This window comes from Fistularia commersonii, chromosome 25 (assembly GCF_037954325.1).
Source record: "Fistularia commersonii isolate RoL2024-O1a breed Wild chromosome 25, RoL_Fcom_v1.0, whole genome shotgun sequence".
Lineage (NCBI taxonomy): Eukaryota > Metazoa > Chordata > Actinopteri > Syngnathiformes > Fistulariidae > Fistularia > Fistularia commersonii.
Window position 1 is genome coordinate 3,962,688 of NC_141308.1, and position 13,724 is coordinate 3,976,411.

Here is a 13,724-nt window from a genome sequence, read left to right on the forward strand (position 1 = left end):
CAGCCTACTTTCCCCACCACAACCGTGGGCCTTCACCCATCTGTCTGTCTGCTCTGCGACCACTGTCCTGAGGGTGTAGTCTGTCTATCCCTCCCCCCTTTTCCTCCCAGCATCCCTCTCTTTCATGCGTCGTGATCGATATGGACGCGGAGGGAGAGGGGGGACCTGTCTGTCAAAGCCGGTGGTGGAAAATGAAGGCTCAGATGAAGGAGGCATGCTCTGTATATTAAATGCCCAGATCCCTGTGAGGGGTTGGGGAGGAGGGGGGGGTGGGGGCTCAGGGTGGGGATATATCAATAGGCTTCGGCTAAAAGAGAGATAAGGCCAAAACAGTAATGAGAAGTCAAACAGAGGAGAAGGTGTAGAGCGGTGGAGGGAAGAGGAAAATTACCAGGGAGTTTAGCAGGTGGAGTCGGAAGGCGGAAAAAGGGAGAAAAATGCGGAAAATAATAACTGTGCGTCAAATATCATTTAATGCTGTCTTATGACTTACTAAGTTGAGAGAGGGCAAATGAGATTGTTGGGTGAAGGGTAGAAATGGTTTATGTGCAGGAAATGAGCTTCAGACCCAAAAGTGTGAAGAAGAGTAAAGAGCTGAGAAGGGAGAAAGAGTGAAGAGCTGAAGTTAACGACTTTGCAGATTTCATTATAGAGATAGTTAACCCTGTTGACACTGAAGGAGGGCGCTAGCCTCTCAAGAGGAGTCCGGTCCTTCCACCTACATGCACAGAGACAGATGAGATCATTACAGCTATCAGCACCACTGCCATCCACAATTAGCACATGTCCTCTTCTTTCCCCACATCTCCTTCCCCCATTTCCCCTCAGCTCACACTGTCTTCCCCCTGCTCTGCGCCTTCCTCCCCTTTAACCTTATGACACCTCTTAGGCCTTGATTTGGAGGCAGTTTGACTAAATAAAAAGCCACATGCAGCAAACTCTTCTCAGCTCTCGCTGACCTGCTTCATGACCTTTTCAAACTCATTTAGAGCCCATTTACCTTTTAACACTCGGAGACAGCTTGGAAATGCAAAGCTTTGCTTTTTTGAGGATGAAAATGGCTTTGGAGTGGACGTGCACGAAGAAGCCATCTCTCACGTGCTCAGTGGATCGTTACCTGTAACGCGCACGTGTGTTTGCCCGGACGCGCGTATACACACCTGTAAAGCAGACAGGACACTTGAATGTTCCACCCATGCCTTCGAAGCTGTGCTCGATCAGGTGGCATTGAAGTTTTGCAGGTGAGTCGAATGACTGACTACAGAGCTTGCATTCATGGTTCAATCCTTCCTCTGTAGAGACAACGAACAAAAACACACAAGACCGTGAGATGGAAACTATGATAAGCATGAATACACGAGAAAAGGCATTGGAATTATTGTCCTGTGAATCTATGTATTCATGTCATGTGAAATTATTATCATTATTATTTTAAATGCATTTATTTGTAGCGAACATCCAGCTCAAATTGAGCGAGCAACTTGGACCCAAATCGCTAAGACGGGAGGTTTGCGATCTTCATCTTGTTTGTTCACTTCATCATAATATACATAATTGAAATTCTTTGTGTAAAACTCTTGAAAGTAGTCAAATTTAGGTATTCATTGTTTTTTGTTTTCAAAATGTGAACTAAAAATCAAGAAGAAACATATTTCTAGTAGGAAAGGAGGATTGTTGGAAATATAAGTGTATCACTTTTTCCGATCCAAATGGAAAAATAGAACTACAATTTCCCATCAGATGCTATTCAACATATTGACCTCCAACCACAAATACACATTAATGTTGAAAGAACTACTTAAACACCTGCCATTCACTCCACTTGCTGAGCTTGCACTAAAACAGGCGCCTGCTGCTCACCACAGCAGGTGACATGCCTGCCTTGAGTTTTGGATGGCTTTATTAAGAAGTGAGCTAAATAGTCGCAGATCTCTGTTGATCGCAGACACATTCAGCGACTCTTTGCTCGGCTGGACATCATACAACCATCTGTTCATTTGTAGAAGAAAGAGGTTTCATTCATTTGCATCTGACCTGGATCACTGTGTCTATTCATCAGATTAGACCGGTCATTATGCTGACTAAGAAAAGTATCTCTGGCTTTACTAAGATAGCATCTATGTCATTACAAAGATAAGTATTCCGTTGACTGCTTGGTCAACTCAGTACCAGCTATTTCGTAAGCCAATATTGTTAAGTAACTGCTGTCTTGTTAATATAACTTAAAATTAAATTCAGAGTCTGAATTAGCAATTTCCCTTTTTTTAGCATCTATCATTAGTATCAATGACTTCTGTTTGTTTGCAGTTTATATAATATATAAATATATATATATGTTTTTTTTTTTAAATACATAATATATATTTTCTCACTCCTTCCTACTATTATCTATTATTGTTATGTTTTGCTTGAAACTCTGGCACAACAACTTCCTTCGAGATAAATAAAGTTGTTCTTATCTTCTTATCTTATCTTTTATATATATATGCACTAAAACAGTGTATATAAAAAGGGATGGTTTACTTTCATTTTAGTTATGGAAATACCATGCATTCATTAGCATCGTATGTGCGTGTAAATATTGCTGTTTATTTACGATCAGAGTTTCCTAGTAGGATGAAATGGTTGTGTTTATGAGGATGAACTCTCTTTGACAGTTTTTTTTCAGAACCTGTGTGCCATTGGATTAATCAAGAGACCTTTTTATATCAAGTTATCCAAACGGAACCCATGATGGCCAGTAAATTGATTAGCTTGGAGAGGGGAGCAAGTCTACCAATCATTAGGGAAACATCTATAGTTGGCGGACTCCCTTCTGTCAAAGGAATGTTGTATTTATATATCTACTTTGGCATTATGTCAGTTCGATGAATCTTGTGGGAGATAGAGTGCTTATTGTCACGTTTTAATATATTTAAAGCTATCTAGGAATTAAGAATAGTTGACGGCACCAAACCAATCATTTAAAAAATGTATAATCATAATTTGTTCATTTTATTTTTCACTGAATCGACTGATCTTTGGGATCTTCTCCACTGCTCTGTGTGGGCTGGACCAAACCGCCTCTCTGTCAAAATACTGAAATGTTTCCTTTCCTCATTATGGAGGAAATTGAAAAACAAACTTTTTAATAATTCAAATTAAAAAATTTCTTTGGAGATGTATCAAATTTATCTCTACATTAAAATGGATAAATTGACGACAGTGAAGAATGCAATGCCTTGATGAACCACATGTATTAAGAGTCCACACTTGTTTGATATTAAAAATATGCATATTTCTTGAGAATCAAATGCACTTGTGCCATCTGTTTGTTTGCATCCCCTTTAACAGAGCCAATTTGCCAAAGAAATATGACCTAATGTTAATAGATTGCAACTGCTCAGAATGAACAAACTACACAAAATATCTTATACTAGCTTAATTTAATGTCATGCTGCATATTTCTTTCACTCAAATAAATGTCAAAGCTTTTTCAACAAATCTCCCTATAAGTTGCTCAAATTTCATAATCTTTAAACTAGTAAAAAAAAACTTATAGGAGCACGACAAGCACCCACTTAAATTTTTTGCCATAATCTGCTGACTCAGGCTTCGAGAGACATACCCATCAGTGCATTAATAAAAGCCCCATACACTCTGCCACAGGTCTATACTAGCGCTCTAACAAACACCTGCCAAGCCTGACATAGGCCAACAACTGCAAGGGGTGGGTTGGGAACATCAGGGACTTAGCCAGGGTTTATCCCCAGGTTTCTGCAGCCCAGTACCCACTGTTTAGGCTCGAGGTACCAGAATAAGGAACACACAATCCAACTAATCTGCCATTCTGTGCCTGGCACAAGTCTCATACAATGCAAGTTAAGGGGGAATTGAAGGTACAATAGGAAAAACAGTTTAGCTGAAAATCATACAACCTCATTTTTCCAACCTCACTATCTTTCTTTTTCACAGATTTTCCTTGATTTAAATCATTGCTCTATTATTCAATGTTTACTTGAAAGCACTAACAAATTTAAGGAACATTTTGCATAGCTATTTAGAGACCAATGCATTGATATATGTAAAAGGATCTACAGTTTTTCCTACAATACAATACAATAAAAAATATTGTGATGTGTAAATTACATCACAGAAGTTTCTCAGCTAGAGATTGACACTGACTAACAGTGACTAACTGACTAACAGGAACACAATAAGCCATCAATGTTTTAAGAAAAAAGGGGGGAAGAAAACATCCCTAGTGGATCTAAGTAATAGTATCAATGGGAGGTTATAAAAAAAAAAAAAGACCAACAAGAAACACAAACATTCCTTTCCACATTTCCCGGTGCTCTTTAAAATTAAACATATTGCATAGTGTAGCACAGAGTAAAATATGCATACTTGAAGCTAATGTTGCTCCTTGACTGTCGGGAACAAGGTAGGTCATTCAAAGCCGCACCTAGTGGTGTGAAAGAGGAAGTAATGGTGTTTTCTGCAAACATGCATTTGACAGATGAGATACTTTGTAGCCTACATGTGGGTCTGTGTAGCAGCAGGCCTCAGCCAAAGCGAGAGAGCAGTGTGTGTGTGTGTGTGTGTGTTGGGGGGGGGGGGGCACAAACACATCTACACAGCCAGCAAGAGGATCATTGCCCTCTTTGATCATTGTTGAGTTTGGTGATCTGTGTTGGGGAGTACACTGAGGTCAAACATGCTGAAGGGTTCACAGATCTAGTCTTCTGCCATATGTGCAGCCCTCAATTGACCTTAGTGCACAAAGCTGTCCCTTTAGAGACCTGACCTACTTCATTATGCAGATAACTCTGCACCTGCCTGACTGACCTTGTGTGCATATGCGTGTGTTTGTGTCTGTTAGCAGGTGTGTCAAGGAAAAATGATGGGGAGATGTGCATCTATTACGATTTTGCATTTAGGACAAGTGCTGTACTATATTTTTCTCATTGTAAAGAAATCCCACCTTTCCAGCTCGCCTTCCTTATGTAATGCGCTCAGATCAGATGCTGAGCAATCCTAGATATGTGTTGAGGACATCTTAGTAGTGTCAGCGTCATGTTTTAAGAAGGTTTACGTATCAATTAAAGTCATTAGAAACTAATTACTTTAGGAATATTTGAATGTGATAATTCAAACCTGTGCAAAATTCATGTGACACTGATTTGTTTTGATTGTTTTTGCTCATTGAGATATGGTGAAACTGAGTCAGCATCTAGGCTGTATCTAACAGGTCTACTTGTTATCCCAATTATTTTAGCATTGCTTTGACAATGACAATAAGGAGAGATTTTAAAAAGTCAAAACCCTTAACTATTTTAATTAATACCAATTCAACATCACCATAACACTTCAGATCAAAAAGACACTATCTTGGAAACTGGGGAAAGCGGTTTAAGGGCATTAGTTGGAGTAAAAGTCTATCATGTAGAAACAGCGGCCTGCTAGTCCCTGTGATGTAGCATGTGTAGAGCTAGGTTTGAATTTAGTGTATCAGGGGTGGGATCAAGCTGGCAGCCTGTTCCTTCGTGAAAGCCAAGGGAGGAAGTCGGCTTGCTTGTCCCCGAAGCTGCCTCATTTGGCTAAGGTCACTTCCTGTCACTCCCCCAGCCCGACTCCGAGGCTGTCCAATCAACATGGCTTAGCCCCCACCCCTCTATATGCACAGTGCAGACTCTGGATATAGTTACAGGGCCACAGGGGACTGTCAGCGCTCTCTCTCTCTCTCTATTCACAGCTCTCCCTCTCTCCCGCTTCTCCTTCTCTGTTTCCGAGTCTCACGAGTGTTCTCTACTGCCACCACCCTGTCCCCCTGCACTCCTAAGAAAATCCTTTAGATGAGAACTGCTCCTGTGCCTGCTCCCTCTAAGCATCTCTGACACCAGCAAAGTAAGCCCATCTGCATATCCACAGGGCCTTGCGTTCCTGTGGCTCATGGTTTATGTATTTCACAGCTCCTTAAAACACAAACGCCCAATATCTCTCCCATGTGGAGGACAGGAGAGAAAGAAGGAGAGAGGAAAAACTTCTCTCATAAAGAATGGTCTTTATTTCTCCTTTCTGTTTACTTTTTTTTTTTTTTTTTAATCTGGACTGAAGTTCATGGGTTGTTGAAGGCTGTTTTGGGAGCTGGGGCTTACAGGTCTGGCTTTCATAGTTTAGTTAAACCTTGATGTTCCAGGATCCAGTTCCTGCACACTGAATTGTGCAAATTCTGTAATTACAGTGTGTAACATGCTTGTGATAGACATGTGAGATGGGGGGGACATAAGCTATTAACAAAAATTGTAAAGTGACTAAAGACAGCAAAACATACAGGCTATAGTATTTTTTCAAGTAAAGTGTATGCAATGGCATTGCTTAATTAAGGACTCTCCATCCTGATCTCCTTCGAGTGCAGAGCACCTACTCCCTCTAACACCACCCCCATTGCCACTTATTCTACTTAAACAATTCAGCCGAGGATCTTTTTGAATTGGAGGGGATAACTTCAAGCATGTGGCTTGGGAAAAAAATCTGATACTTGAGATTTACAATCCTCTGTGTGGAATAGCGACTGGTTCTTTTAGCCTCACATTGAGAATATCCAGCGGTCGGCAAGTGGTCGTTCTGGGAAAAAACGACACGTAGGGCCGTCAGCCAAGTCAATGCAAAACTAACTTTTTAAAAAATCAAGCCTTGCCTTGAACCTGTCTGGGCAGAGTAGCGATCCTGTTTATAAGTAACTTCTCTTTAATATGAGATTGCTCTCTGTCCTACCATTAGTCACATAATATTCATCCTGATGTTGGCACATTGTGTTAATAAGCCTGGAATTTTTGGTTTTCAGCGGACTATACAATCCACTGTGGGATTGGGAAGCTAGCAGAATAGACAGCTTCAGGCCTGTAAACAGTAGGTGGGTTTACTTCTCTCGTCTCTCCGCGGGAACTATCCATTAACAGATAATGGGGGGAAAATCAGAGTGATTAAGGCCCAGGGAATTATGGGTGAATACAAATTGACTCCACCTCCTTGTGGTGTGCTCTCTTGGGGTACGGGCACTGCTCATAAAGGAACAAACTAATTTCAAAAGTAGTACAAGGCCCATTAAGCCTTTGAGAATGCTGCGGATGGGGTGGGAAGGTTAAGGGTAGGAGTGCAAAGGGATGACTACCCGCACCCCAGGGATCAAAACTGATTACATATTTTCTGCCCCCACGATTTGAAATGGACAGAGCCGATCAAATGAAAAACCCAGGAATTGAAAGATTTAAATCATACACAGTGATGAAAAATGCGGTCATGTTCGAACAGAATTTAGAAATGTATCAAAAGAAGGGAGGGGAAGCTTAACCGCGGCTTGCGCGAAGGGAAGCATGATTGGAAAAGACGTGTGCTTCATAGGAAAATTAAAGATAAGCTAAGTGAATGTCAAGAGCCATCGGGTCCGGGTCCTCAATTCGGTACAAACCCGATTCTGTTCTCCACCGTGCAGAATGGTGAATGCGGGATGAGGTGAAGTTGGCTTTGACATGTCAGGAAGAGCGACAAGAGCAAAGGATTCTGGGGGAACATGTCTCTGGGAGAATGTCAGCTCTGATGCATGGCAGCTTGTTGCGGGTGCTAATCAGAGCAGGACTAGACTCCTGCTAAGATCAGCCACTTTGTGCCTACATTAACTGCCTCACGGCTCCCATGGCTACAGGACTAGAGGTAAAAAAACCCCAAACTGACAGGTTTTGTGTTGAGATAAACATGTGTAACGCTTGGATGGATGTTACAAAAGGTTTAGCCAAATAGAACACCTTTTGAGTTCAACAAACAGCGGGGACAGAAAGGCAGGGACACTTCTCCTTTCTGACAGAAACACACTGAACAGGCCTTTACGCTTGACTTATTTGCCAAGACCCCTTGTGTATGTGTTGGGTGATTTTTCACTCTGTGGCAAAAAAAAATTAGAAAATGAAACTGGTTGACTCTATTGGAATATAGATACTGGTTACTGAAAAGAAAGGAATGTGTAACATTTGTTATTAAGGTAAAATTAGACCAAACCATCAAGCATTGTAATTTTGAAGGGTTAATTCATGAATACCTCACATCAGCAACACAGCAAGATGGGGCTCAAAATATTGCACCACAATAACAGAAAATATATTAGAATACAAACGCACAAGAGTTTTGGGTCTGTTTGTATTTTTAAATCGGAAGCTAGGCGGAACGTGCCCATCCCCGCTATACTACAGCTGATGTATATCATTTCAAGGATATTCTGTCACTCTTTGTCCACCTGCAACCACAGAACTACTGTTCTTAAAGCTGAAGATCACACTGGTCAAAACCTGATCGGGAATTGAAAAGAAAAAAAAAACACTGTGAAAATCTCAATAATGGCAGGAGTTGAATACCTGCTAACGTATGATGTGTAAGTTGCAGCTCTCGGCAGGTATGAAGGTCTATTGGGGAAAAACTGATGAGATGGATAGCACAGCAAGGCTGGACTCAGCAGCTACACAAACATAATTCTACACAGAAATGCTTTAATTCATTCCATATTTGCCTATTGTAAACAACTGTGTTTTCTTGTTAGAATGAAATAAAGGCCAGGTGATTGAAACCGGACGGTGAAACTTACCGCGCAAAGTGAAAACAAATACACAGCCGAAGAAACGAGCAAACGGTCGGAGACGAGCTCTCCGTCGAAAAAACGATTGAAATTGAGATATTAATCAAATCAGAATCTAATCAGTCTCAAAAGAGTGAATGTCCTGAATGTGAAAAAGTTAATTACGGGCACATGCCTGGCATTTTCTGCAAGCCTCACTGTGGCATTGTCAGGCCGAGGTATGTGGCTCTATGGGGTCTGTGGTCCACACAAAGGACCAGGGAAAAAGACTGTTGTGGAGAGGCCCCTTGGCTGGGCTCACGGCATGGAACACTGTACAATTAGCCAGCCCCTGCGTTCTGCCGGCTTATAATTATCAGTGCTCGCCTTAATTGACTCCCTTAGCCTGCTGCAGAGGGACCACCACCACCCACCCCCTTCCCCCCCTACTCGACGCAGGCCGCCGAGTGCCATGCCGGGCTCTCCAAAGTCATTTAGAAAAGCGCTCATATTTTCGACACAAAAAAGGGGGAACATTTGGTGAGAGAGAATTCATCATCAGGTGTCTAGAGGTTTTCCTTAATAGAAAAGCTGAGTCCCACTGAGTGCGCTCCGTGTAGCGGCCAGCCACGCATGCTCAGGACCAGCAAGCTGCCATTCGCAGCGGGCCACGAGACATTAGCATAATTTTATATAACACAGGCGCTCTCGCTGGAAATTTAATACATCTCAGCAAATACGAGACAGGCGTTTTGCATAATTTTTTTTTCTCCTTATTCTCCACCTAGCTCCCTCTTCCTTCCATATTGCTGTCGTTGCTTCATATTTCTCTCCTGTCTTTCCTTCGTCTTTCCTCCGCCTCTCCTGCTGCCACAATCTTTTGCCCTGCCCTGTCCACCACCTACACACACACACACACACACACACACACACACACACACACACACACTCTCTGTCTCTCTCTCGCGCTCTCTCTCGCGCTCTCCTCGCCCCATGGTGCTTCTCTCACTTGGAGAGGGGAAGTTCATTACCTCAGCTAAATCAGAATTAGTCCCTTCATTTTGACGGGGCGAACTTCATTAGAAAGGCCCTTCCTTAATCCAGCCGGGAGAACTGATGAATCTACATGGGGGCAATAATTTGCTTCACACAGCACATTCAGCCACTTCCTCCACAGAGTTTTCTTTTCTTTTCTCCATTTATCAGGGTTTATTTATTTATGGTCACACCTTTATGAGCTGTACAACAAAAAAAACCCGCAAAAGGAAAACACCTGCATTTAATTAACTGATGGCAACAGAGAGAGTGTAAAGAATGAGTTATGCTTTTTGGAATGTCTCGTCAATCCAACAGGCTTCAGGGCCTCCAGAGCGGCCATAAGTGCCTTGGCTGATGCTCAAACAAAGACTAAGAGAGTGCAGCCCACATTAGACTGGGTCTTTGAATCTAAGGTAACTATTAAAGACGATTTGAAAACACCAAGCTTTTGCATGCTATAAAAATGGTGTCATTGACTTTAGTTGGTGGAATGTAATAAGACAGAGGAATGGCTTTAATTTATAACACAAGGAAAGAATTCTTTTTTTTTTTTTTTTTTTTTGTGCATGCAGTTTGCAACGTTAAGTAAAAAATATAAATCTTCATGACTTTTCCAAATCCTAGCTCTAAACTAGAGAATGAAAAGAGGTGAATCAGGGCAGACAACCCCTGACTGCCATACCACAGTGCCTGGTGTCAAACAGATGTGCAGTGTAGCAGCTATGCTCCCCAGAAAACACACAGCCCATGGATGTCAGGGTGGCATTGAGTCCCCCCCCCACCTCACCCCCTCACCACTCCCCCAACAGTTCCAACTCCCCCACACTGTGCCCCACAGTCTTCCTCCCTCATCACCTCCACGTAGGGGTCCCCTGACTGGTAATCTTGTCCCTTGAATGTGAAATCTCCAGCAGCGTTGCCCTGTGCTTTTACCCCCTACCTATGTGGTTGATGGGTAAATTGGAATGGCGCACCCTGCTGGTGCAGAGAGCTCTGACCAGACAGCAGTAAAGACATGCTGTGACACCCCCCATGCATTCTATCTAATATAGTGGACATGCACACTCCTTCCAAGCTGCAATATCCATGCACACACACGTCCATGCACAGATGTGCACATTAGAAAACAAAGTAACTCACTACAAAAAAAAAAAAAAACACTAATTCAGATACATAATCTCATATGCAATTCCAGATGTAAGAAACGTGTTTCATGCATGATCTGTTGATCCTTTTCTGCATGAATTCTAAATACATTACAAAACGACTGACTTATTTTTTGCATATTGTGAGATATTGCATCGCAGGAAAAAAAAACCTTAACAAAAACAAAACAATCACCCACCTCTGCAGGCAACCTGAATGATTGTTTTTTATAGCCTCTTTCGTGGAATGTTTTAATACCGCGCTGAATTGCGAGTTCATGTCCAGTTCAAGACAGGGCTTTGGTTGTCAACGAAAAACAACTTGAGCTAATTCTTGAGAGTGATGGTTGAAATAGGATTAACCAAAATAATAGTAATTTAAAAAAAAACTATGTGTATTTAGAGTCAGCTACAGGGGTAGGATTTCCCAGAGGGCTGGTTCAGCTGTCCGAGGCATCCCCTCCATCTATCTGTCTCTTTTTCTTAGTTGATGCTCGGAAGCATGTGAGAACGGTTGAGTCCACCCTCAAATCACAGGGATGTCCTGAAATAGTCAGAGGGACCTGAAGGGGGCTAAAGATCACTGCAGAAGAAGCCACAGAGGCCTTCCTGTCAAAGGCAGTGCTTTCACAGGGCCAGGGGTGAGGGGAAGCCAAAGGGAGAGAGCCAAAGACATGACATACATTTCATTACACATAAACCAACTGTGGGTTCAACTGAGAGCCCCGGATTTCCAACGGGGTCTCGAAGGAATGAGTAAGTAAAGGTATAAGAAAAAGGTCTTTACAACGAATACAATGGCTAGGTGTACAAAGGGAGGCAGCTGGACAGCTGGACTAATTGCTTGGAGGCTTCTAAGAATATTTTCCTTAGTACTTTTTAATCTAGTGGCATATGTCACTTTACTGAACATAAATTAGTTTAAATCTGTCATGTCGAGCTGCGACTAGAGAGCTTCCTATACCGTCACAGCATCTCAATTAAGAAAAGTTATGGATTTATTTTGCGAGAAAAGCCGATGCTAAAAAAAAAAAACTTTGAGACGCCATAAGAGCTTCTTTACTCTGCTCCATCTAGTTTTCATTGGCCTTTTAATAGATCTGTTTGATTTCTGCTCAGACATAAACATAATCTAAGGTGGGCCTGCAAAGAGAGAGAGAGAAAGGGTAAAACAGTACTTATCTCAGACATGCCCAAAGTGATATTTTTAGCCAGAGTTCTCCCGGCCTTGTAGAGAGACTACTTGTCCATTAAGACTGTCAGAGGATGCTCTCAGAGATGAGAGGCCATCTCTCTAGAGAGTTCTGCAGAGAGCATGCTAAGACAGAGATAGGGTTAAAGGAGAGTGAGCTAGATGGGTGTAGTGTAGTGTGTTGGCCAATTCTGCATGGAGGGAAATTTGCAGTCAGACTCACATTCTTCCAACTTTAGCGAATGCACATTTTCTCTCGGAGACACAGTGTAAGACCCGTTTCCTGTCATCACTGTTCCACTATAGAAAATATAATTTGCAATCTAACCTACTTCGCCTTACAAAGAAATGTCTATTTAAAATTCCTCCGAGTATCATTGAAAGGGCTATAGAATTACAAAACACTATTATTATTGCTCACTTGGGGGGAGCCCTCACTCATTAAGCTTCAAAGATGTCTCTGGTTTGATGATTTTATCAGCTGTATTTTCTTATTAAAGTGACAAAATCTTGCTATTTTGTTGCCAATCTCCTTCAAGCTGTCATATGTTTCCAAAGATCAAAAATCTCTTCAAACACATTTGTGATATGTTTTCACATTCGCCAGACATGGCTTGATTCCCCCATTGAATTTGCAGGATTAACTCGAGGAAGAAACGTCTCATATTTCTTAACTGGTTGCTACATCTGACATCAGAGTCTATGTGATTCTTGCATACTGGTATTGTCCAGGGGAGGGAACCCTCACTCTAACCGTCAGCGCTTCTCCAAGTGGGACAGAGATGATTAAAACACACCATGGCTGTGACTGACAGACTCCCCACTGCTTCTGGAAGATGACATGTCTCGAAGTCACACAGAAAAGCAACTCCTCTAATTTTAACTCTGACTGCAACACCGGCCCCCTCTGTCAAAATCCATAAAAACAGCCATGCTGAGATTCTTAACCACAACAAAAGTGATAACAACTAAACAGAGAAATAAGTTTAAAGACAACAATGGAAAGGGAGGAGACAAAAGGGCTGAGAAGGCGTCATTTCCCTCTGGTGCACACAAACAGCCGGAACCTGTGAGCGTGTGACAACACCTTCAAACATTTTTGTTACTTTCACAGAAATATCTGATGCTGATGCTCCAACGTGATGCTTCCGCAGCAGTCTTGTCCCAGCGAACATTCAACTTGGCAAGCTATGGGTTCCAAAAAAAAAAAAAAAAAAACACCCCCCCCCCCACCCCCCAAAACACTCTAACTGGTTGTGTTTGACATTTGTCATGGCAAGAATACAGTGAAATGAGATGAGAAAAGAGGGGTGAGAGGTGGGAGGGAAAGGGGGAAATGGAGGAGTGGCACTCGGTGATGGATGTGAGAAATAATACGTGTGAAAAAAAATGTACTTCAACACTCTCCGGGTTTGTTGCAACTGTATTTTTTTTATGATAAGGAAGACGGGTAGGGTGGAGGGTTCCTGTTATTGTCACGTTATGTAGAAAGCTCAGGGTCGTGTACTAAATGATTCACAGAAAACTGAATCTTTTACACCGGCGTCAGCAATTCAGCCAGGCGCCCTTGTGGGGGAATTCTTTTTGTGTGTTTTTATTGAAGTCTGTACCGAGTTCACCCAAAAGCTCTGACAGGGGGCCCCCGAGGGCACTTGTCTTCACCTACAAATCATAAGATGGAGAGAAGAAACTCCCTCTGTGCTCTCAATTATACTGCTCAACAGCCCCCCCAGCCCTCCCTTGGACACAGACTCGCAACTCTGCC

The 13,724-nt window shown here is 42.2% G+C and overlaps 1 protein-coding gene across 1 annotated transcript in view; it reads right to left on the minus strand.

Moving 5' to 3' along the window:
- znf521 (zinc finger protein 521) overlaps window positions 1–13,724 on the minus strand; it is an 87,619-nt gene that overhangs the window by 15,357 nt on the left and 58,538 nt on the right. Inside the window, exon 7 of the mRNA XM_086172944.1 lies at window positions 1,161–1,292. Coding sequence (XP_086029070.1) covers window positions 1,161–1,292 — 132 coding nt within the window. The remainder of the gene's footprint in view (window positions 1–1,160; window positions 1,293–13,724) is intronic.